This window comes from Scleropages formosus, chromosome 9 (genome assembly GCF_900964775.1).
Source record: "Scleropages formosus chromosome 9, fSclFor1.1, whole genome shotgun sequence".
NCBI lineage: Eukaryota > Metazoa > Chordata > Actinopteri > Osteoglossiformes > Osteoglossidae > Scleropages > Scleropages formosus.
The window spans coordinates 2080741-2103958 of NC_041814.1; the positions used below are offsets into that span (position 1 = coordinate 2080741).

The window sequence follows — 23218 nt, forward strand, 5'->3', positions numbered from 1 at the left end:
CGTACAGCCTGGCTGCGTCGGTGGCTTTGCCGGGGTCTTTTTTTACCACGGTGCACGTGAGAAAAACGTGGCGGCCTACGCTGGCATCGGGCCCCCACGAGCCAAAAATAAAAGACATCTCATGCAGGAAGACGTGACGGAAATAAAACAAATGAACGAAGAGCAGAAGTGCCGTAACTCAGGTGAAATCCGTTTTTCACGGTAGTGTGGAGAACAAAGGGCACCAGGCATTAACTTTATTTGTCTCCCCACCGGCCCGATACACCCAATACTGGGTGGTGCTGGACACTGTTCGCGTGGGTGCGATCCAGGGAGCGGCACCTGAAGGCGCTAGAGGCACGGCCGTGTCATGATAGAACGCCGGCCAATGCTCCCTTTGTCGGAACGCCTGGCTCCGGGTTCGGGCTCTGAAGCGTGGAATTTCACGGAGAGTCCCCCTTTCGCCAGTGCCTTTCCCTGCATTTATTTTCTACATTCCCTAATGAGCAATAGCGCTTTGCCTGTAGAAAAAATCCGCATCATACTGCAAAGAAATGGCCTGTGAATAGAACATCGCTGTACGCGTGTGTGATTTACATGGAAAAAAGTTAATGTAACATTTACTTGGACGTGCACGTACGCAGAGACATGCCGTAAGACATTCGTGCATGAAGTAACCACCTCTTTATACGCGCACACGTGCTCGGCCCAAGGTTCTTGGGATGTTAGAGAAGAGCTCAAAGCATTGCCTGGTTCTGCTCCATATGGGGCGTGTTGAAGGGCCCAACAATGACCCGTTCGTTCAGGAATCTTGTGCCGAGCGGCCCGTACAGCAATAACAATGGGAATGCTGTTCCTAAGAGGGAAGCGAGCTTTCCCCCCAGGATCGGCCAAACACCTGCTGCGAGCAGGGAGGGCGGCTGAAACAACTGCGTGGGGCGAGAGGCCGGGCGGGCGAACTAGCGTGTGACCGGACTGGCACGGGATCTGCCCCTTTTAACCCTCTCCTCCATGCCGCCCTGTCGCCAGGGTGGATTTGCATGCCTGCATACTTTCACCGAGGGAGATTTGGAAAAAATCCGGGGAGCAGTACGGCTGGGAGATTGCATGGCTCTTCGGGGGCTCGGGTGTTCGGTGGCTCCCATAATCCAATGGTGCCACACCGGTGAGATCTGGGCCTTTTGTCTCTGGAAAATATGCCACGTAGCGTCACGCCGTCCCTGACCTTTTGCTATATCGTGGGGTAGATCCGGGGGGGACAAAACTCATCCGCGCCTTAATACGTGAAAGAATATGCGTGCGTGCAAATTGCGCATACGGGCGTGTCAGTTTGCACGTGTGTGCGAGAGTGTGTGAGCGTGCTCGAGGATTACTTGCAGGAACAACACAGGATCAGCTTAAACATAACATGGACTCGGTTTTTAAATCTCGCCCTGCGCTGGGACAAACGGACGATGCAGCTGTCTGTTTGAACAGCTGTCTGGTGCAGAAGAGCCTCGGCAGCAGAAGGAAGCGTTAAAAGCTATTAAGTCCCCCTTGCTCTTGACAAAAAATGTCAATTTCATATTTAATATGGACAATATGCTCTATTATTAAATTCAGCAGTTACATTTATTCTTTTAGCGGACACTTCGCTCTAAAGCGACTTATAGTTATTTACCCACTTTTACAGCAGAATTTTAGGTTAAGGGGGGGTGCAGCAGGATGGACTGGGTCCGGTGGGTCTGGGGTTCGAGTCCCGCTTGGGATGCCTTGTGATGGACTGGTGTCCCGTCCTGGGTGTGTCCCCTCCCCCTCCAGCCTTGTGTTGCCAGGTTAGGGTCCGGCTTGCCGCGACCCCCGTACGGGACAAGCGGTTTCAGATGATGTTTGAATTTTAGGTTAAGTACCTTGCTCAACGGTAGTACAGCTGGAGGTGGGAATCAAACCTGCCACCCTCAAGTGCAATGGAAGCACTGGTAACCACTATGCTACCAGCTGTTAGGGTAGGTAAAGAGTTCTATTACTAAGTAAAATTCCCAAAATCCCTGTTAATGTCTGTATATTCAGACATTACAGCCATGGAAACATGTCTAGAAATGAAACGATGACTTTTCAAGAGATTGAAACGATAAGCTGAACCGTAAAGAACAAGTTCAGCTCAGCTATGAGGCCTTTAATTTCTTCTTTCTCCGAGGCCACGGTAAACCATGATCCGGACTCGATCCGAAGACGTCGGGGGATGTCTTCTTCCCCAGCACAGCCGAGGTGGGTTTCCTATAAAACCTGCTTAATCTCACGGAACTTGGCCTATGGGGGACAGGTTTTCTGGGACCTGCAGCCCAATACGCTATTGCAGAGTCAGAGCAGCGTCCGCCAAGCAGCCCCACAAAACCAGCCTGGCAAGGGTCAGATCTGCAAATCTCCTGTTTTGGGTAATTTTCTAATGATCAAAAGCCTCTCAAGCAGAAAACCATTCTTGACGGTCCAGTCTGGAGATGCAGTTTACGTGAAATTTTTATGTTTACATGAAATTTTATGAACCATGTCTCCCGCGATGCAGTTCCTTTGGCCCTTGCATGTTTTTTACTGAATTTTTTTACCAAACAAAAGAAATATAACAACCTTACAGTAAAGTTAGTTTTTACTATTTATTTACTATTTTACTATTATTCAGGGGCAGCAGGTAGGAGATTGATTAGATCTTATACACAAATAAATGACAAAATTTACCTTGATATGATATTTTTTGCCATGTTGGAGGTCACTTCAGTGTCTTGATTTGAAAAAATCTGCTGTTCCTAGTGGGCATGGTGGTGCAGTGGGTTTGCCTGGGTTTTGCTCTCCAGTGGGTCAGGGGTTCAAGTCCCGCTTGGGGTACCTTGTGACGGTCTGGTGTCCTGTCCTGGGTGTGTCCCCTCCCCCTCTGGCCTTTCGCCCTGCGTTGCCAGGTTAGGCTCCAGCTCCCCATGACCCTGTATGGGGCAAGTTGTTCAGATGATGTGTGTATGTTGCTCCTAGTTCTCTGTTCCTCTGTTGCCCAACTTTCTGGTAGAAGTAAATACACAATATCTTGGCTTTGGACCCAAAGGTCCCAGGTTTGAACCTCCACTCCAGCTGCAGTACCCTTGATCAAGCTACTCACCCTAAATTGTACCAGGAAAATTAGCCAGCTGTTTAAATATGTAATTAATTGTAAGTAGCTTAACAGTGTAAGTTGCTTTGGAGAAAAGCATCAGGCGAATGAATAAATATTATGTCTTTGGAAAACGCTGTATGGATAACAATTGATGTTTTCCTCTTAAATGCAACCAAGTCTTTACTAAAACTGCTTAAAGAGAATTACTAAGACTATTAAGTGTTAAGTAAGGGTTGATTGCAAAATTCAACATGTAGCTGTGGAAAGGTCCTGAGTCATGCTATAGGACACGCTACAGAATACACCCGAGGCCCTAGTAACCACAATCCAAAACCTGCTTGATGCTGACAAGCCAACCTTGCCTTTTTCGTACAGAAAACCACTGTCGACGCTGCTCGAGGATTCACTCTGCTGAGTCGTCTCTCAGCACGCTGCTCGCCACCGCTGTACTCACCCAAGAATAAAGGCGAAGCTGCACTGAACCTGAGACGTGTGCAAAATTCTTCGACAAAGCAGATTGCCTAAGGTACGGTGGCACAGTGAGTAGCGCTGCTGTCTCCCAGCACCTGGGTGGTGTGAGAGGACGTGGGTTTGATCCCCGCTCAGTCTGTGTGGAGTTTGCATGCTCTCCCCGTGTCTGTGTGGGGTTTCCTCCGGGTGCTCTGGTTTCCTCCCACCCTCCAAAGACATGCTGTTCAGGTTCCCCCATAGTGTGTGAGTGACAGAGAGAGAGAGAGAGAACGAGAGAGAGAGTGTGTGTGTTCCACTGATGTATGGATGAGTGACCCATTGTAAGTAGTGTATCTAGCAGTGTAAGTCTTCGGGTGCTCTGGTTTCCTCCCACACTCCAAAGATATGCTGTTCGGGTTCACACAGAGTGTGTGTTCCACTGATGTATGGATGAGTGATCCAGTGTAAATCACTGCGGTGAATAAGGTGTGTGGGCTGATAACACTACATAGAGTTCATTGGAAGTCGCCTTGGAGAAAAGTGTCTGCTAAGTAAATAAATGTAAATGTGTAGTGGAAGGTAGTTTGAAAATCCACATATGAGCTATACATGTATGTCCATATGTTGCTGTTGTCATTAACTTTACTGGTCCATGTTACCTTCTTACAGACGTCAGGGTGATGTTGGGCTCCACTAAGTTTTGCACTGGTGGTGAAGTGCAGTAGTACTTTTCCCACTGTATAGACAGCTGTTGTCAGGCTCAGTGGACATTGTAGTGTGTGTGTGTGTGTGTGTGTGTGTGTGTGTGTGTGTGTGTGTGTGCGCGTGTGTGTGTGCATCAAGAATGCTAAAGAGAATTGCATCAAACAGAGCCTCCATTCATTTCCATGCGGCGACACACGTGCGCCGCTAACGCCGAGGGCGGCGCGCCTGCAGTCCGTCTGTCTCCCTGCTCCAAGGAGAATAACTGGGCGTGCTCCAAAAGGGACACATGTCCACAGCCCAGTTCAATGCGGTGTACAGCCTCCGCATGCACGCCTGCATGCTTGTGCGCGTCATTCGGCTTTGTACATGTGTTTGTCTGCGTGTATATTTATGCCTGTGGGTCTTTGAGGTCCCCCCACCCCATATATTTTTTTTTTAATTGCCCTCCCCAGATATCCAGGCATTAGGAAACATCGCTCCCTTGCAGCCGTGCCTAATCAAAGTGCCGATTCTTTAAAAAGACAACTGCTGTCATGCGCTTTAATTCACAGCTATCTCCCTGCACATAGCAGCCGAGCCCTTAGCAGGGCTGCCCTGTCCGCCCGGGGACACAGCCAGTTCATTACCTCCTTCCTAGCGTGTGCCACACCTGCCTGGACCCAACACACACCACACTCAGACCTCCAAGGTAAGTGTGATTCACGCGCTTTTGTCTCGTGTCTGCGGCGATCCTCCCGTCCCACCGATCGCTCGGAGTAACGGGATACCGAAGCAGTTTCGAATATCTCCAGAAGGAAAAGCAAATCCCTGGCCGCGCAGTCCTGAAGGTGGCGGCTCCTCGCAGGAGGTTGTTTTCCATCTGTTTATGAAATCAAGGCCGAAGAAGATATCGGTTTACCGTGTGACCGTGTTTCAAACGGCCAAACCTGGCTTCGGTTTCTTGCATTCTTCTCCGTTCCCCTAATCTCTGCGGCGTTATTCCTGCGTAGGTGTAGTTGGGCTCTGTATTGGGGCTGCTGGGCTGAGTAACAGGCGGATCTGTGTACAGCAATACCTCGCCCTACGTCGTTAATTGGTTCCAAAGGGCGCGACTTAAGTCGAAAAACGACGGAAAACGAAATAAGCCCTAAAAAACCGATTTAGACCCCCAGAAACCCCTAATAAGGATTCCCCTTAAGTGTATACACTTCAATTAATGCTAAAGTAAAGAAAAAAACAAACAACAAAAAAAATCCAAAAAATTGCAGGTGAATAAGACAATAATTTTTGTTTTATTTTTAAGCTTTTAACTGATTTTATAGATTACAATGTATTATTTTACATATTTTAACATTTATTTTTATTTGATTTTACACTTTTTTTATTGTTTTTAAGTGATTTTTAAGTTTTTAACAATTTTTGATGTTTTCGACTGACCGACGAATTGTATTTTTCCATATATATTTAACAAAAAAACGGCTTAAACTTGAAATCGACGCAACACGAAACAACGTAGGGCGAGGTATTACTGTATATAAGAGAGTCCCCATACTAATAGGACACCAAGCTGCAAAGCATTCATAGACGTGTGGCTGAAGAAGGCCCGATGTGAGGTTTATCCTTTAATATTCAATTGACTTATTTGTTCTTCGTATTACAAATATTTTCTGTACATCAGCTCTGTGCAAAAAATAATGTCATTTTTTCATACAAGCTGGGTAAATGAGTAAATCTGCCAGTGAAACAGGGCGCATACTGAGGCTTATAAATGACCCGATTTCATGCCTTATGTGATAAAAGATCACATTCTTCATACGTCTCCTCGTGTAAACTGCGCAGAACAGCGGCCAGAATGCTAAATTTACACTCTCGCCTCACGAGCTCCTGTCTGGTGGTCTATTCTGGTCCCGGACCGAAGACATCTGAGTTGAAAGAAGGGCCGAATTAGACTCATTTAGTGGAGTTTAACTCGGCCTTACCAGGCTGCCAGCATCCCAGACCAGTGCCGCTGAGCCATTTTAACAAATAATCACGTTATCACTGCTGAACAGAAGAACACGCCACAATAAAGGATTCACCGAACACAAGCCCGCAGAACATACGAGGAATACATTCGACGGGCACAGGAATACGTGGTTTTGTGTATAGTCCTCTTCGTCGGAGAGAAAATGAACCGGTCGCGTTTTACTCGCTGCAGGCCTGTGTTGAATTTTCCAGGAGTAACGGAAGAAAAATGTAAAAACTGATATGGAAAAGGAAAGAAAATATGTGTCGGCCGTGCCTACAGAACTCACTTATATGATGTGTGTTTTTTCCAACAGCTGAAAAGACACAAATCAGCATCACTGTAGTCGGAAAGTTTGCATTCTCCGGTGTTGGAAGAAAAAATGAAAACCGAATGATCATTCTAGAAAATCCTTTATGTGTCCTTGTCACTGTAGAACTAATCAACAGACTATCAGGGCTTCGCCTCCAAACACAGCGTCTCTGAAAGACCAAAATATTAAATTCATTAAATACATCACATCAGATTCTTCAAATCGTTTTTTTTTTTTAAATTTTTTAAATCAATGCAGTATTTCCGGTGATAACGTTCAGTAACTGTTTAAAGCGGGAAATTCTCTGAAAAAAGCATCACTTATTAGGAAGATCATAATGAAGACATCGTGATACGTTAAGGTAAGGAACATAAAGTGAAAAAAAGAAAGTCGAACTGAAAAAGTTTGGCCAGATATATCCAACAATGTCTAAAAAATGTGGTAAAGTAATTTTTTTTCCTGGGGCTGATGGAGCTGCTTCATAGTTAGTTTCACGGTGAGCTTCTTAATGAGCTTCATAAGGAGTTTCGTAATGAGCTTCATAGTGAGCATCACAGTGAGCTTCATAATGAGTTTCATAACGAGCTTCATAAGGAGTTTCTTAACGAGCTTCACGAACAGCTCGCCGTCGTACTGTTGATCCGGCAGAAAACAACAGCGATTATTTTCCTTTATCCACTGTATGCATCTGTCAGGGTAGGTTAGATGTTTTTTTTTTTAACCTTACCCAGATATTCTGTTATATTATTGCATTTTCCCTTTTATGGCGTTAATAAATATCCCTGATTTAATTAAGTGCTGAAAGGTATTTCAGGCTTCTAGCAACGTGTTCTTTCACTGTTGCCCAAGACTTGATGGAAGGCCGAAAAAAAGCCAGACGGCTATCTTGCACCCTGAGCGAGCAAGCTGTCTGGCTTTTTTACGACCTTCAATATAGTCGTAATTTTATTTTTCGTAGAATGAAAAATAGCTGCTACTCCGAAATTAGAGACTGTCTTAATACGACACTACCTACCTTCACAGTAGCGGTTATTTTTCACTCTACGATATACCTAACATGATAAATCTAGAGTGGGCGTAGCTAGTAGCTTAGTGGTTACAACTGCTGCCTTAACACCGAAAAGGTCGGAGGTGTGGATCCCACCTCCAGCTGTAGTACCCTTGAGCAAGGTACTTACCTAGCTGTATAAATCGGTAGATAATCAGAAGTAGCTTAACCTTTTTAAAGTCGCTTTGGAGAACCGCATCAGCTAAACGAATGAATGTCAGCAGGGAAAAGTGTCAAATTTCACATATTTATATATTATTCTCCAGATAAATTAGGGAACATACAACCCAACCAAGGCAAACTACAACGTTCAACCGATTGCTGATGCTGAGTGCAGTTATAAAGGAAAAAATATAATCTACAAGTAAAGGCAAAATCTCAGAACCCTTCATGTTTACACCAGAAATTTTGAGTGAAATCACTCAAGACGAAACCGTTTTTATTCCCCTGGGGTGTCCGGTGGATACGTAAAAATAAAGAAGAATTACGTGCTTTGTCGTTAAATTGATGATGCTTTTCCCATGGTTCTGTACTATTTGAACTTCACAAGAGAAATAAATCTTCCTGACTCATTCAAGTGCACAGCTGACAAAGGTACAATTCTTAAGCAACCCATCCATCCATCCATCCATCTTCCTCCGCTTTTATCCGGGGCCGGGTCGCGGGGGCAGCAGTCCGAGCAGAGTGCTCCAGACCTCCCTCTCCCCGCACACCTCCTCCAGTTCCTCTGGGGGAACCCCAAGGCGTTCCCAGGCCAGCCGGGAGACATAGTCTCTCCAACGTGTCCTGGGTCTGCCCCGAGGCCTCCTCCCAGTGGGACAAGCCCGGAGCACCTCCCCAGGGAGGCGTCCAGGAGGCATCCGGAACAGATGCCCGAGCCACCTCAACTGGCTCCTCTCGATGCGGAGGAGCAGCGGCTCTACTCCGAGCTCCTCCCGGGTGACTGAGCTCCTCACCCTATCCCTAAGGGTGCGCCCAGCCACTCTGCGGAGGAAACTCATTTCTGCCGCTTGTATCCGCGATCTCATTCTTTCGGTCATGATCCAGAGTTCATGACCATAGGTGAGGGTAGGAACGTAGATCGACCGGTAAATTGAGAGCTTCGCCTTACGACTCAGCTCCCTCTTCACCACAACAGACCGGTACAATGACCGCATTACTGCAGACGCCGCACCGATCCGTCTGTCGACCTGCCGCTCCATTTTTCCCTCACTCGTGAACAAGACCCCGAGATACTTAAACTCCTCCACTTGAGGGAGCAACTCCCCCCTAACCCGGAGGGAGCAATCCACCTTTTTCCGACTGAGAACCATGGCCTCGGATTTGGAGGTGCTGATTCTCATCCCCGCCGCTTCGCACTCGGCTGCAAACCTCCCCAGTGCACGCTGAAAGTCTTGACCTGATGAAGCCAACAGGACCACATCGTTAAGCAACCCTTTTACTAATTTCCTTCTGTTGAACCTGAGGAATTTCATTGTTCGTGAAAGATAATATGTACATTATACGACAATACATACTTTAGGGGCAAATAAAAATATTACAAGAAAAATTTTAAATTTACGGTCGAATTTAAATGTGTATTGGATCTATGGCACAAGCTTTGAACGCTAAATAAACAGATTGACTATAAAAACTAAACAATTCATTGTCTAATCTGAACTTCAAAGATCTTATTTACTTAATATTAGAGTATGTCACAGTTTCTGGAATTTTGGTTGATTGTCATTAATGGCCTGCTGCACACCCAGTACCAAACCATATAGTCTTTGGTAACAGTTTAAAATGAAGTCTAACGAGAATATTTAACACATTAATTAGGTGTGGTAGGCCACGAGGTGCGAGCAAACAAGTGTAGTCAGCAAATGTAAACTTTGGTGTGTCAGATATAGTTGTATGGGAGTATATTTACTGACAAGGAGGAAATAAAGTTTCATAATTTAACTGTGTATTCTGGCATTCCATCCAATTTGGTGTAATAACAGGAAAATTTTTTGAAGCAGGGGGGTGCGGTGGCGCATTGGATTGGACCGGGTCCTGTTCTCCGGTGGGTCTGGGGTTCAAGTCCCACTTGGGGTGCCTTGTGATGGACCGGCGTCCCGTCCTGGGTGTGTCCCCTCCCCCTCCAGCCTTCCAACCTGTTTTGCCGGGTTAGGCTCCGGCTCCTCGCGATCCTGTATAGGACAAGTGCTTCAGATTGTGTGTGTTTGTTTTTTGAATCAGATTTAAACTATGATCTAATCCGTCTCCTGACTTAACCGCAATTTTAATTGCGTATGTCGGTGGATCCCAAACATCTTCCCGAGGACCACCGGCTCTTCCACAGATTTGTTCTATCCCATTAACAGCACGCCTGGTTCAGCCAATCGTGTTATCGCCAGGCCCTTGCTTAGTGCAATGGCTGAGGATCCCTGAGGAGAGGTTTGGAAACAACAGATGTCTGCTATGTGATGTTTGTAACCAAATATAAAATTTGCGTAAATCTCATTTAGCTCAGATATTAATGGTTTTCTCTCTTCGTGTTTATGAAAAGTCTATATTTATCTTCTTAAGAAGGGATCAGTCTGTTCTGAATTTTTCAATAAATGAATATTTTACTTATTGTATATTGAACATTATAGTGCTCTTCCTCACTCAGCAGAAGTGAGAAAAGGTGGATGTGAAGGTTTCACTGAAGCCACTGACCGCAGGTCCTTCCCCATCCTACTCGATCTTTCTGTACTTGAAAAGAAGGACTCGTGACCCTGAAGCCGACCTTGCTACTACTGCATGGCACCCAAAGTGGTCCATCTGCAGCATTTGCTCCGTGGAGCAAAGGGCGAGAGGTTGGAGTGGGTTCAAGAGTGACAGACAGATTTATCTGCCGCAATTTCAATATGTTCTGCGGAATTTTTTATAAATAGTTCTAAGTGATCCTCAAATGGTCATTCTTGTCTATTCCTCCCGAATGCAGCATTCTACCTCCAACACAACGTTTACTCTACTAAATTTGTGAGTGCTCGACAAAAATAGCAGCACCGTGACGCTATCATGTGGAGTCTGTAAAGAATACTTCACATGGAGTAAAGTCTATCAGTTCTACTACCATATTTCTTTTTAGATCATCATCGGATCTTCCGGCCCATATCTACAAGACCTGATCGCTCACTACACCCCAACCAGACTGCTACGCTACTCCACCTCTGCCCGCCTGGTAGTCTCACACACAGAAGGTCCAAAATCAAAAGCACAAAGGTTTTTGGTTCTGGATCCGATGAGGTGGAATGACCTCCCCCTCTTACTCAGAACTGCTGAATCTCTCTTTACATTTAAGAAGGATCCCAAAACTCACCTCTTTTGGACCCACTTCTCCTAAGGGCTTCATAATTGTGTATGTATCTGTTATCTGTTTAATAGTTTTTAATAACAATTTGTTTAAGGATCGAAAAGGCCAATATGCAGCTACAAGTGTAATGTATACTGCTTTAGACTGTGGTATGTGAAAAATGGATTGTACTGTATAGTCACATGTCCGAATTCCTCCTTCTGTTGATGTGATGCACTTTTGAATAGTCCTCTGATATGTACGTCGCACACACACACACACAAAAGTACATAAGCATGCTGCAGATCAGCTGAGCTCCCCCCAGCATGCTGTCAGGCACCAATCAGAGCCTGTCAACAGGATCCTTGAGGGGAGATGCTATCAGTGGAGCTCCTCAGCCATTCACACTTCCATACCTCTTATCTTCTGCAAGATAGCAGCTCGCCGGGACTCCGTAAGCAGCCGGCCTAGCGCAGTGCGGCCTGTGCTTTGCAGCCGGGTTACTTGCTCTAGATAAATACGCTTTAAAGCAGGAGTGAGCATACAATGGGTGTGACACAGATAGAGTATAATATTGGCAGGAGCGATGAAGATCTTTTTGTTCTTATAATTACAAAACCCTCTATTTTGTGAACCAGTGTTGGAGCTTTTCTACTCTTTTCTACTCACATCTTTTTTTTTGCCTCTTCTTTGAACTATGTAATGTTCACAACATTTGTGGAATTCTCACTATACCTGTCTTCTTCATGCATGGATTCATTATTTGTTAGGTTGCTTTTTAATGGCCTCCAAGTGAAGGTTTTCTTGCATTTTTATCGAAGGAGCAGCTCTTGCTGGCCCTGTTTCCAGGTCCAGAGCTGGCCATGGTGAGATGGACCTAATAACAAAACAAGCTGCACAGTGTGGAGCTGGACTCATGGTGTTGGGACCCTAATGAGGAACATGTGGAGCTGGCCAGATGCGCAGTCAAGAGAAACCCAATCACCACCACCACCCCCCACCCCATCTCTCCCCTTTCTCCCACTCCCACAAACTCTCACTCCAATAGCCTGGCATGCTGCAGCTTTCCTACTACATCTCACTCTCTTTCGTTTCCTTCCCCCTTTTGGACGTTCTGCAGATTTCGGCACGGCCCTCGTCTCTTCACCTCGGGCTTCTTTCTCTCAGCTCTTTGCATTCACACCTTTCCCGCTCTCCATCGACTTGAGAAGCCTGTCTGCCTCTCCCGTCCCACCCTGTTTTTCCCCTCCTTCCCATTCTTTCTTGTTACAGTCACCACTCTCACCGATCTACACCCTCCCTCCAGTCTTCCTCCCTCTTGTTGAAACCAACACAGAGGCCAGCCGTTCCTTCTCACTGGCCGGGCATTGAGGCCTGCCATGAGGCGGATGGCTAATTTTACCAGGCTGACCTCATTCTTCTATTGTATTATAACAAGCCATCCAGTGTCACAAGAAATGTACTGGCCTCACTTTTTTACCTGATGCATCCCAGCAATTTGCACAAGCCCCCTTGTTTCTAGCAAAGAATATACATGTATGCGGGGCATGCAATGTAATATGCACCAAAGGAGAGGGAGGATAAAGGGATCATTCTCCACCCCTTAGCTTCAACAAACCCTGTATAAGGGTATGCTTTCATGTCAGGAATTCTTCCTGTCCACCTGGATCTATTAACTTTTTGCTTCAGTGACCCATGCTTTAAAACCATTCTACTCTTGGGTGTTTCATAGCAGATCTGTTACCAGGTGGCTGAAATGTATGTATCAGTCAAATCTATATCAAATGTATTGTGTCGTTTATTCCAAAGGTTTGTATGGAAGAAAATCCTAATTACTGCAGCCTAAAGGCCGTTTGTCCAGGCATTGAGGAAATGTACTTTTCCCAATTTACGCTCACCATGTTTGTGTCCATAGGTGATACTCAGAATGGATCCAAGATATCAGCTTTGTAACAGGTGAGGTTGCTCTGAGTGCACGCGAGTGAGCTTGATGCTATTTATACTAATTTGAATTGGTACTGACTTCATCATGTTGGAAAAGATACCGCGGAGGACTTTGCGAAATGCTAAACCTTGGGTCATTGAACAACAGACTCAACAGGCTGGTTTATGTGCATCCGAAGGAAGTTCAGCCAGGACTGAGCGATTCTGATTTTCCATTATGTGCTGTATGCCAGCCCTTCCCCCCTACCTCTGCACCCTAGCACCTAAGCCTGTGTAGACCTTTCAGAGGGCCAGGGGAGCTACTGAATCAGACAATTGTGTGTCCTGCAGAAAGGCAGTGTGTGTTTGCAGTGGGTGGGTGGGTGATGCAGCGTGGAGCTAAACTCACCAAAATACTCATTGCATTTTTTGCAAGAAACGCAAAAATCGGCTGCGCGTTGACTTTAGGCCCGCTGGTTTTGTTTGTGACATTTGTCCGTTCTTGTCACCGAACCGCGGAGCCAAACTCGTACGCTTCGGAGAGAAAGTTTAATAACAGGAAGCTCTAAGCCGAAAGGGAAATAACTGGAAGAGGGGAGAGTTTTGTTGGATGAAAAATGCCTTAAGACTTGTTCATTCTGACACAGCATTGTGAAAACAAATTAACAGGCCAACTGCACAAGAAAGCAAGTTTAAGCAAACGAAATATGGCCCATAAATTGTTCTTGAATAGATGAGGATACATGTCGGAACAATTACCATGCAATAGGTTTAATATTTAGATAATACGAAGCACTTTAGGTGTCGTTTTCCTAAAAGCTGAGGTAAGAAGCTGTCCGCTGATATCGCCCTGAGATTCGCCTCACTTTCTGTGGAAGGCTATTAACACCTTTCAAAGTTGCCCTCAAATCCTCGCAAAAGTCACTTTTTTCATCAGGAATATAATTCTCTGTCCATGCAGGCCATGTTAGCCAGATCCCCCTTATGGCACAGCCATAACCGGTCAAGGCAACTCTGATGGGATTTCATCAAAACATAAAACGCTGAGTCCTTTTAACCTTTAATCCCTTTGACGAAAAACTAACACACACAAAGCATGATTCGCCGGTATTTTACGTAGTCTATAACCTTCACACTTCATCTTTTTTTTTAGTGTTATATTAATATATTTATTATATTGTTAAGAATTACACAGTACAGCTTACATTTAATGTAGTATAAACAGAGCAAAAATGTTATGTTCCCTGCAGATCTTCCAGAAATACTCAGGTATGTGATGTGTTACAAGGCTGACAGGGAGAAGAGGCCAAACTCAGCACTAATTCCTTTTGCAGCAGGCCGCTTGTTTGCATTTGACCATTTGTTTTACAGCTTCCCTCAGGCGAGCAGAAGAACTAAGGAGGGGGGGGGGGACTTGAAAAACTACAAAACACAAAAGTCTGCAAAGTAAACAAGAATTTTAAAAAGACTTTTATTTCATGTTCGGAAGTGTATGTGAAGTGCAAACAGCCGATCAGTTTCTCTAAGATTAATAACTACACACCGACCACTCCGGGAGGCAGCCGAGTTGAAAACCTATAAATGGACTTATTTGCAGCCGTTGTTTTCACGGTTTCCCTCTAGCACCGCCTCCGTGTTTTTCGACGCTTCCCATTTGATAAGCTGTGTGATTGACACCACATGAGCGCGCATGTATTAAATCAAATCGCTGGAGTCTTCTATGTGCAGTGCTTGAGAATCCCCGCCTGGTTCGATCTTTTTGACCCGCCCCCCTCAGAATGGCTCTGCGGATTGGGCCTTGCTGCAGAATGGGCGGCGCTACAGAAGTGGCAGCACTGCGGATTGGGCCGCGCCGCAGATGACAGACAGCGCTCGGGAAGGGATGTGAATTTGTGCTCAATTTCCTGCAGCTACATCATCGGCGAGCAGCAGTCGAGGAACTCCATTCCAACTGAATGGCTTGGCATGGGGAGAAGCGGACCTCACAACCTGGCTAGGCGACAGCTGTGGAACTGCGTGTCTCTCACCATGGTGCTTCTCTCACTGCTGCTTAGACCAGGTGAGGCGAGCCGCCGCTCCTGTCGCAGTTCGACCGGGTTACACGGGTTCGGTGAAGCGGGTACGCTAACGCTCCTCCCAACTTACACCGCCGGGAAAACTAACTTTCGCCTCCTCAGCCAAGTATTCCCTTCCTTTATGTAAAGAGGAAAGCGGAGGAGCAGCTCGCTCCGCTCTGTCCTGTGACCGGCGGGCAGTCGGTTCTCCGTACTTCGTCGCCTCAGAACTTCCACTCACTGTGAATTTTCAGCATATTTCCAGAGAGAAGTGAACAAGATGGATGGATGATGGAGTTCTTGGAAAGACGTATTATAAACGTATTCAGACATATTTAAATTCTTCTCCTCCTAGAGTAAACTCTGTGGAGTGCGGACTCGCGGTGCTTCGGAATGTCCACTTATTTCCATTGTATCATGTCCGTTTTGACGACGAGTCGGAGCGCTGCTGCTCTCTGAGGCGCGTCGCGCGCCAAGGCCTCCGCTCCCGCTTCCAGGCTCCGCTCGTGCGCCTCCTCATGCACGGACCAATTAATCCGGCCCGCGCGTACCCAGAGAGGTGCTACAGTAAAAATTACGCAGTTTGTGTATGTATGTGGTTAAACTCAGTGTAAGTCACTTATTAAGAAGGGCACGAGCTAACTTTGTATTCCTCTTCTGGAGAGAGGAAGGTCCCATGATGATGATGATGATGGACGCGTGGTATTACCATGACATGATGATGGTGTGGTGGGTTATGATTTGGAATGATGACATGATTTCGATGTGTGGATGTTTTTTCTTTTTTTTTTTTTCTCTTCCCCCAGTCCTGCGAATACCTTTTGACTTTGTTTTCTGTGTTTGGTCTTTTTTTGGTTCGTCAAAGCCCGCTCCATGGGTCCTGTGTGGCGTGTGATCGTTTCTCGATTTGTTGGCTTTCTGAAGGAGCGCGTCACTTGTGCCAGCTTGTAAAAATCACTGCTTTGCCTTAAGTGCACTAGTAGTGTGAAGTTAGGTTTTGGATGATAATGCAAGCGTTGTTCCATAATATGTGGTAGTACGAACAGTTTAGTACTCGCTCAACACGAAGAGTACGCATTCCTCACGTTTTTGCTGCTTTTTTGTTACTCTTATGCATGCAATTAATAGAAAGGTAGAATTTAATAAAGACACATGTGTGAATGTGTCAAACACACATTAAAGCTCTAAGGAATCGTTCTGTTCAGTTTCCACATGTCTGTGCGCCATGGATGAAGGGGTGCCTGCTGGGAACATGTTTTCACAAGGAAAAATTTCCATTTACGGAACAATGCATCCTCATAATTTTAAAGTTGTTTACTTGATGATTGTGGTACAGAGTGAGACAAAGTAGTGATAAATTGGTAGATAATAAGATTAGGCAGCTGCTCAGGTAGTCTGTGTGTGTTTTAGTTCAGTTGAGAACAGTGCGGTGTAGCAGTGGAGTTCATTCTCAGAAACGCTAGTGCTCAGTAAGGAGTTTTAAATGGGCACAAAAGTCATTGTGCTGCATTGTTCAGTTCACGCGTATAAGCACACATACACCCTCTACACAAATTCTTACATTAAACGGAGTTCTTTGTCTGTTGGCTCATCATCAGTCACTTGTCCTGTACAAAAAAAAATCTTTTACACCTTATATTTCTATCTTTGAAATGATGCGTTCTTTCATTTGTTTTCTGATCTTGTTGCCAAGTGCACAACTTTAAAAGCTCCACAGCAATGTCTTAGTGGCGCACTGTAATTCCGAATACCTGTTGTAACGTTTTGGGACTTATTTACATATGTTATGATGCATGTTATACAAAACGTGGCTAATGTCACAGTGGTGCTCGCCCCAACTTCCACCTTTTTACATTTATTCATTCAGCTGATGCTTTTCTCAAAAGTGACTTACTTATTTACCCATTTATACAGCTGGGTAACTTTACTAGAGCAATTTAGGGTGAGTACCTTGCTCAAAGGTGTTCTAGCTGGAGGTGGGATGCAAACTTGCGACTATTGCATCCAAAGGCAGGAGACTGTATACTTACTTCCACCAGAAAATTGTGCAACACAGAAACGGGGAATTAGGGGCAGCAGATTTTTTTAAAATCAGGACACTAAAATGACTTCCAACATGACAAAAAAAAAATATCAGAACAAGGTCAATTTTGTAATTTATGTACAAGAGCTTGTGGTAATGCCTTTAGTGGAAAATTATGACATTTTGCCTATACTACAAACCGAACTTGCTAAGCTAACATAACGCACTTCGTGTAAGACACAAGATGGCCCTGTCAGTGTATCTCTTAAAAGTATTTTTAGACACATTTATACCTTTGTACCTGGAAAGGTAAGTTTTTCATTTAAAGTACCATTGAGATGTGAGCAAAAACAGGCTACACTGCAAGAAGTATGCAATTATTGGTTGTGTAGTTCTTGCCTTTATTTACTGTATGTTACATGAGTGCAAATAATAGGCATCACCCAGCTACTGTATGGAGTTGGCGTGCACACGTGGTCAAGCTATACAGTATTTTGCATCATTCCCCACCTAAATTCCACATTTTTTGGGGAATTTTACATGAGGTCCTGAAGCTTTGATGTAGCTGCTTCGTTGCCAGTGAACCATCGCAGCGTTTTATTGTGACTGACTTGACTTGACCGCTGCTGCTAGTACATATCTTGGTTTGTTCAGGTGTTGCTGAAAGACATCTTAATGGACCAGGGTCATACCACCAAGTTGGCTGTTGTAGACAGAGGAGAAATTTCTGACAAATAGCCCCATCTGTCTGGCTTGTGACTTCTTTTACCTGCAGAGCTTTTATACCTCATCCCACACCTAGAGGAAAACTACCATTTTTCTTCCTTCCAGGAGAGCGGTGTATTTTGTCCCAGGGTTAATTGTATGCTTAATTTCTTTCCCCGCCATAAAAAATAGCAGAAGAATTGTTCAAGAAGTTGTCTCTTTCTCCTTAAATATTTCAATAACATGAGAAAAGCGAGATTGCAGTAGATGGAGTTTCATTCTAATGCAGATTTACAACTGAAATTGGTGTAACACTTCCTCAAGTGCCCCTCTGCTCAAAACATCACTGCTGATACTGTTTCATGACTAATCTTGAGACTATAGAGGCTCTGACTCCATGAATTTTGTAATGCAATGAAAGTGAAACATTAGGTACACTCATCGTAGGTATCTAAATGCATTTGCTTTAAATGAATGATAGTGTATTAATATTAGTTTTACCTTCCCCAGTTACATGACTTTTTGGTTACATATAGTGGGTTATACAGAAATACATTATAAGGATGCAGTATAATAGCGTACTGTGGTTTATTGTAGCCATTCAAAGCTGTGAAGTGTCAGCAATTTGTTGTAACAGTGTGCAGTGGTGTATTTGTGTCTGGTGTGGAGTAGCCCTGCACAACTGTGTTCATAGTGTATAATGGTTTATGTTTGTGCAGTGTGTGATTGTACACTGGGTCCTTGACTTACAAACACTAACTGGAAGTCTCTTGTGACCTGATATGTGTGACTCACTTTTAGCACTACATCACAATCAATAACAGCTTAATAGAAACCTCCTTTGATTTATTCCAACAAAAAGAAACTAGGATAAAGCTGTGATTAAAATTTTATCTAGTCTTTATCTATTGATTCCATGTTCATCCACCAACTGTATCGTCCAGGAGTGGAGTGATCCTATCCTGGAAACAGTGTGTGAGGCAGGATTCAACCTGGACAGGATGACAGCCATTGCCAGACTTCATTATGCTTGGAATTAACATGAAGCAGGGTTAACTTTAAGCTGACGTTACAATGACTGGGGGAAAAAATTTCCCCAACCTCTTATTCGGTGCTGATTGTTTACTGATTCATCTCATAAACATGAACATTCTGCAACTTTTTATTGAGTAACAAAACACTTGCAAACACCTGACATGGGCTGTAAACACCGTAGAAGCGAGATGCATTTATCCAGTCCTACACTTGTGCTGTGATTGGGTGCATTTTACTGCTAGCTGCTAATTGGATGAAAAATGCACATGACTCTCACTTCAAAAGAAAGGAGATCTTCAAAAAATGGAGAAGAAAATGCTATTACAAACATTTTTCAGCTGGTTTATTTCTAATCTTCAAGATGTGGAACTCAGATGTTTGTAACACAAGGCTCCAGTGCAAGGGTGTATAGTATAGTGTATGAGTGTGTAGTGACGTAGTGCAAAAGCATGTAGGGTTGTATTAGAACAGTGCGTGATGGTTTCTGACAGAGTGTAATGCTCTGTTTATGCTTCGCAGCATGTTGCCAGCAGTGTCGGATTCAACGTTGCAACGCTGAGTACGTGGCCTCGACATCGCCCTCTAGCGGCTTGCCGGAGGAGGCCCCCGCGGACATGGACTACTGCACGGCGCTGCGGGCCTTCTCGCTGTGTACCAGGCGCACTGCGCGCAGCTGCCGCGGTGACCTGGTCTACCATTCAGCCGTCTTCCGCATCAAGGAGCTCTTCTCCCAACACAACTGCTCCAGCGATGGGCCCACGTCCTCAGCCAGGGCAGCCAGCACCCCGCGGCCGGCCGCCTCGGAGATGTGTGACTACGAGAGCCGCGCGCTGGCCTCGGGGCCTGCCGGACTACAGAAGAAGTACGCCCACTGTGGATTATTTGGTGACCCGCACTTGCGGACATTCCGCGACGAGTTCCAGACCTGCAAGGTGGAGGGTGCCTGGCCCCTTATTGACAACCGCTACCTGTCTGTGCAGGTGACCAACGTGCCAGTGGTGCAGGGCTCCAGCGCCACTGCCACCAGCAAGGTGAGCTGCAATGGCTGCACTGCTGACCGCTCCTTGTGGCCCAGTCACATGTGTGCCCAGCGTGTTGCAGGCGAATGTGACAGATGTGTTCGTCGGACCTCTTGGAACACGAATGGGCTTTTATTCTCGATTAACACCTGAAGTGTGTGTGGCTCAGCACTTAGCAGATGTGAGAGGCCAGTCCTTGTGAGCGTCCCATCATTTGGACAAGGACATGAGGTGACACATGGGAAGCAGATAGGAACAATACGTCTGCTTACTAAGGGGGAGCGTGTAATAAGGCCCCTTAAAATGGATTTAAGACTGCATTTGATAAGTCTACCCATATTTAGGCACGACAGCCATACATAGAATTTGGCATTAAATTTGGGGCAGCTTGTAGCGTAGTGGTTGGAGCAGGTTCAAATCTCACCTGCTGCTGTTGTACCCTTGAGTAAGGTACTTACCCTAGATTGCTCTGGTGTCATTACCCAGCTGTATAAATGGGTGGGTAATGGTACGTCACTGTGGAGAAAAGCATCAGTTTAATGAGTAAATGTAAAAAGCTTCTCATTTGCAACACTTCACATTTTTTTCTTTTTAAAAAAAAGTCACAGGAAGACAAGCGTAACCGATAACTTAGACAGGGTCACTACCGACCATGAATAGGAAAAACTGGATGGTAAAGACATGATTCACTTTAAACCCTAAACACGTAGTTGTACATGATCGCGCTCTTTCCAAGGGCTTTGTAAATGCGAGACGAGTGCCAAGTTGGCTCAAGGTACCTAAGGTAAATCTTCCTGCTGTCGGTGAGTGCGCATCTCACATGTGTGTAAATGGCTGTGCAAAGTGCTGTTGCTCTTCTTAGTGAAGGGAATAGTGTAAAAATGCGGAGAATGTTTCCCCCGACAGACCCCAGCGAGAAACTGGCCTGCACCGGTTGTTTGACTCACCAGCATTTTCCTGCAACATTTTCCAGCTACGTTGCGGAAGGGCTCCTCTCTGCTCGCCTCACACTCGTGAGACATTGTTTTGTTGCTAAGGTGCAACGGAACAAAGTTTACAGCTTTGGGCTGGAAAGCAGCTCCATACAAGGGAGCAATTCATTGCCAGCTCTCTAAGTGATTCACTCCTGTGCAAACATTGCATGTAGAAAGTTTGATTTTTGGTGCTTTCAAGAAGCAGCTTTTAAGGTTACATTAAATACACAGATATGAAGTGCGGATTAGTCATTAAGTGACAGATAATTGATGATGTTAAGGTGGGAAATTCAAGTGACTTTTTTTTCCCCCCCTCAAAACTTTTTTGAATATCTGAAGACTTCATGCATAGTTTTTCATTTTATAGTCAAGTACTGTAATTGCTATTAATGCAGAGCATATTGTGGAAATCAACAAGGTTTGCTTCCAGTTCCTTATACTTTCGCTGTACGCCGAGAGTATTTCTGTATGCACACTTAGACTCTGAGAACTGAAGAAATGATTCTAATGTATATCTGGAGTACATTCTGCCGCTGCCTCCACACCCAAATGTTTGGATGTTTTCCTTTATGAAATATTGTACTATGAAATGTAATGAAGGCAGTGCACTCAGTGGGAAGGAATCTGAAGAATGCCAACTGAGAACTGGAAGCAGTTTGTAAAATCTGTAAATTAATGATCTCGGATTCTTCGCAAACAGTAGTGTTGGAGTCTGTGTAAAGGGCGCCCTCTTGTGACCCCACTGTTATTGCGCTCTTTTGCTTTGTGTTTTATAATATAGTACAGCGCTGGAGCGTGACATGAGAAGTCTTCGTGATGTCAATATTTCTTTAAGAATGAGATGTCTTAGACAAAAAAATCAATGATTTTGGAGGTTAATCCATGCTTAAGTTCTATTCTGAGGAAGTTGTATTTGTTACATCTAAGTTTTACATCTACAGAAGCATGTTTTTAAATATATACTGCGTGATTGTTTCTCGTGAATTTTATTCCATTTCGTTGTTCAAAAAAATCTTTCTCGGATCTGTGACTACACTTTGTTTCAGTTTTGCTCAGTGCACAACGAACGCATGAAATTCGGAACCGACAAACCCTTGAACATACGTTTACACCAACTTTCCACTGAGGGTGTCACGTGGCAGTCAGGGCGCATGCGTGCAGATGTCAGTCCGTTGGGTCAATAGGTCTTTTTCTGCACCCTGCTGCCACCACATGGAGCAAAGTGGTATTTCACTACTATCGACATTACTTCTACTACTAGTCCCTCTTCCGCGAGGCTCTTCTTCCTTGTACTTTATACCAAGACAGGGTATTTTACCATGTTGGTAAGAGGAGCATACTGAATCCAGAGGCCCAGTGCTGCTTCAGCAGCTGAAGTTAGTTCTGTAAAGCACATGGTCTTATTTTTACACGGAATGCAAAGTGCACATTACATCATGTGCAGTAAGCAAGAGAAATGTTGTATTAATTTGAAGTTTTTAAAATATCTTGTCCGGTAAGCCAGTTTTTAAAGTAGATTCCTTAATGGGCAAACTTGTTCGGCCAGGTTTTGATTTGTACATTTCTTTAAATGTGATATGAGTAAAATTTGACTTGCTTGGAATAATATTTTGAACATAATTTGAGAATTGCACCACTAAGTGTGGTTCTCCTCCTTTTCCCCAGATCACGGTAATCTTTAAGGCGTTCCGAGGCTGCACGGAGCAGAAGGTGTACCAGGCCACTACAGAAGACGTGCCATCTGCATTCCTGGATGGCACACGCAGCGGTGGTGAGGTGGGGAGCCTGTGGATCGCAGAGCGCAACGGCCCTGGTGGCCGCCACATCAGGATCCAGGCACGCCACATCGGGACCTCTATCATCGTCCGCCAGGCAGCGCGATACCTCACGTTCGCCGTGCGTGCGCCCGAGGACACGCTGGACTCGGCCGAGGAGGCTGGCGGGCTGCAGCTGTGCCTGCATGGATGCCCACGCAGCGAGCTCATCAACGAGCACACGCTGAGCCGGCAGGGCCTTCAGCCCGGAACTGAGGGGGGCGGGGTTTCCAGCAGCCTGGGACCCGCACCGCGCGAGCCGTATACTGTGGCACGGGCCACAGCCAAGTGCCGAGAGATTCTGCAAGTGGAGGATGTGTACTTCCAGTCCTGCGTCTTTGACCTGCTCACAACAGGCGACCCCGAGTTCTCGATGGCGGCGTATGGGGCCTTGGAGGACCTCAAGGCCATGCCCCCCAGCAAGCTGAAGCAGAACCCGCCGCGGACTCCGAGACTGTCGAACACAGCCATCCCATGCTCGCAGAGCAGCTTTACCACCGCCGCCTCCTTCTTGATCCTTCTTGTAGTCGTACTGCTGCTTTTGTAAATGAGTTAAGTAGTAATAAAAATGAAAGGAATAGTACGGAGGGAGTGGCGTCAACTTGAGGAAGGAGTGCTTGGATACGAGAAGATTTGAATCAATTATGTGATTGAGCAGATCTCTCGTCTTAATTGTGCTCGTCACAGAGTTTGGCACACAGAAGGGATAGCTGAGCTTTTCCACACTGTGGCACTGTTTTTCACATTTATGTGCAGCGATAAATATCCATATT

General features: G+C 45.3%; 1 protein-coding gene across 1 annotated transcript; it reads left to right on the top strand.

Annotated features, from left to right (window-relative positions):
- Positions 1 to 14696: 14696 nt before the first annotated feature.
- On the top strand, positions 14697 to 23025 carry rgmd (RGM domain family, member D). Its single transcript, XM_018728098.1, has 3 exons — positions 14697 to 14880; positions 19158 to 19669; positions 22297 to 23025. The coding sequence occupies exons 1-3, from the start codon at positions 14787 to 14789 to the stop codon at positions 22990 to 22992; spliced, it is 1302 nt and encodes a 433-aa protein (XP_018583614.1). The 5' UTR covers positions 14697 to 14786; the 3' UTR covers positions 22993 to 23025.
- The last annotated feature ends 193 nt before the right edge of the window (positions 23026 to 23218 follow it).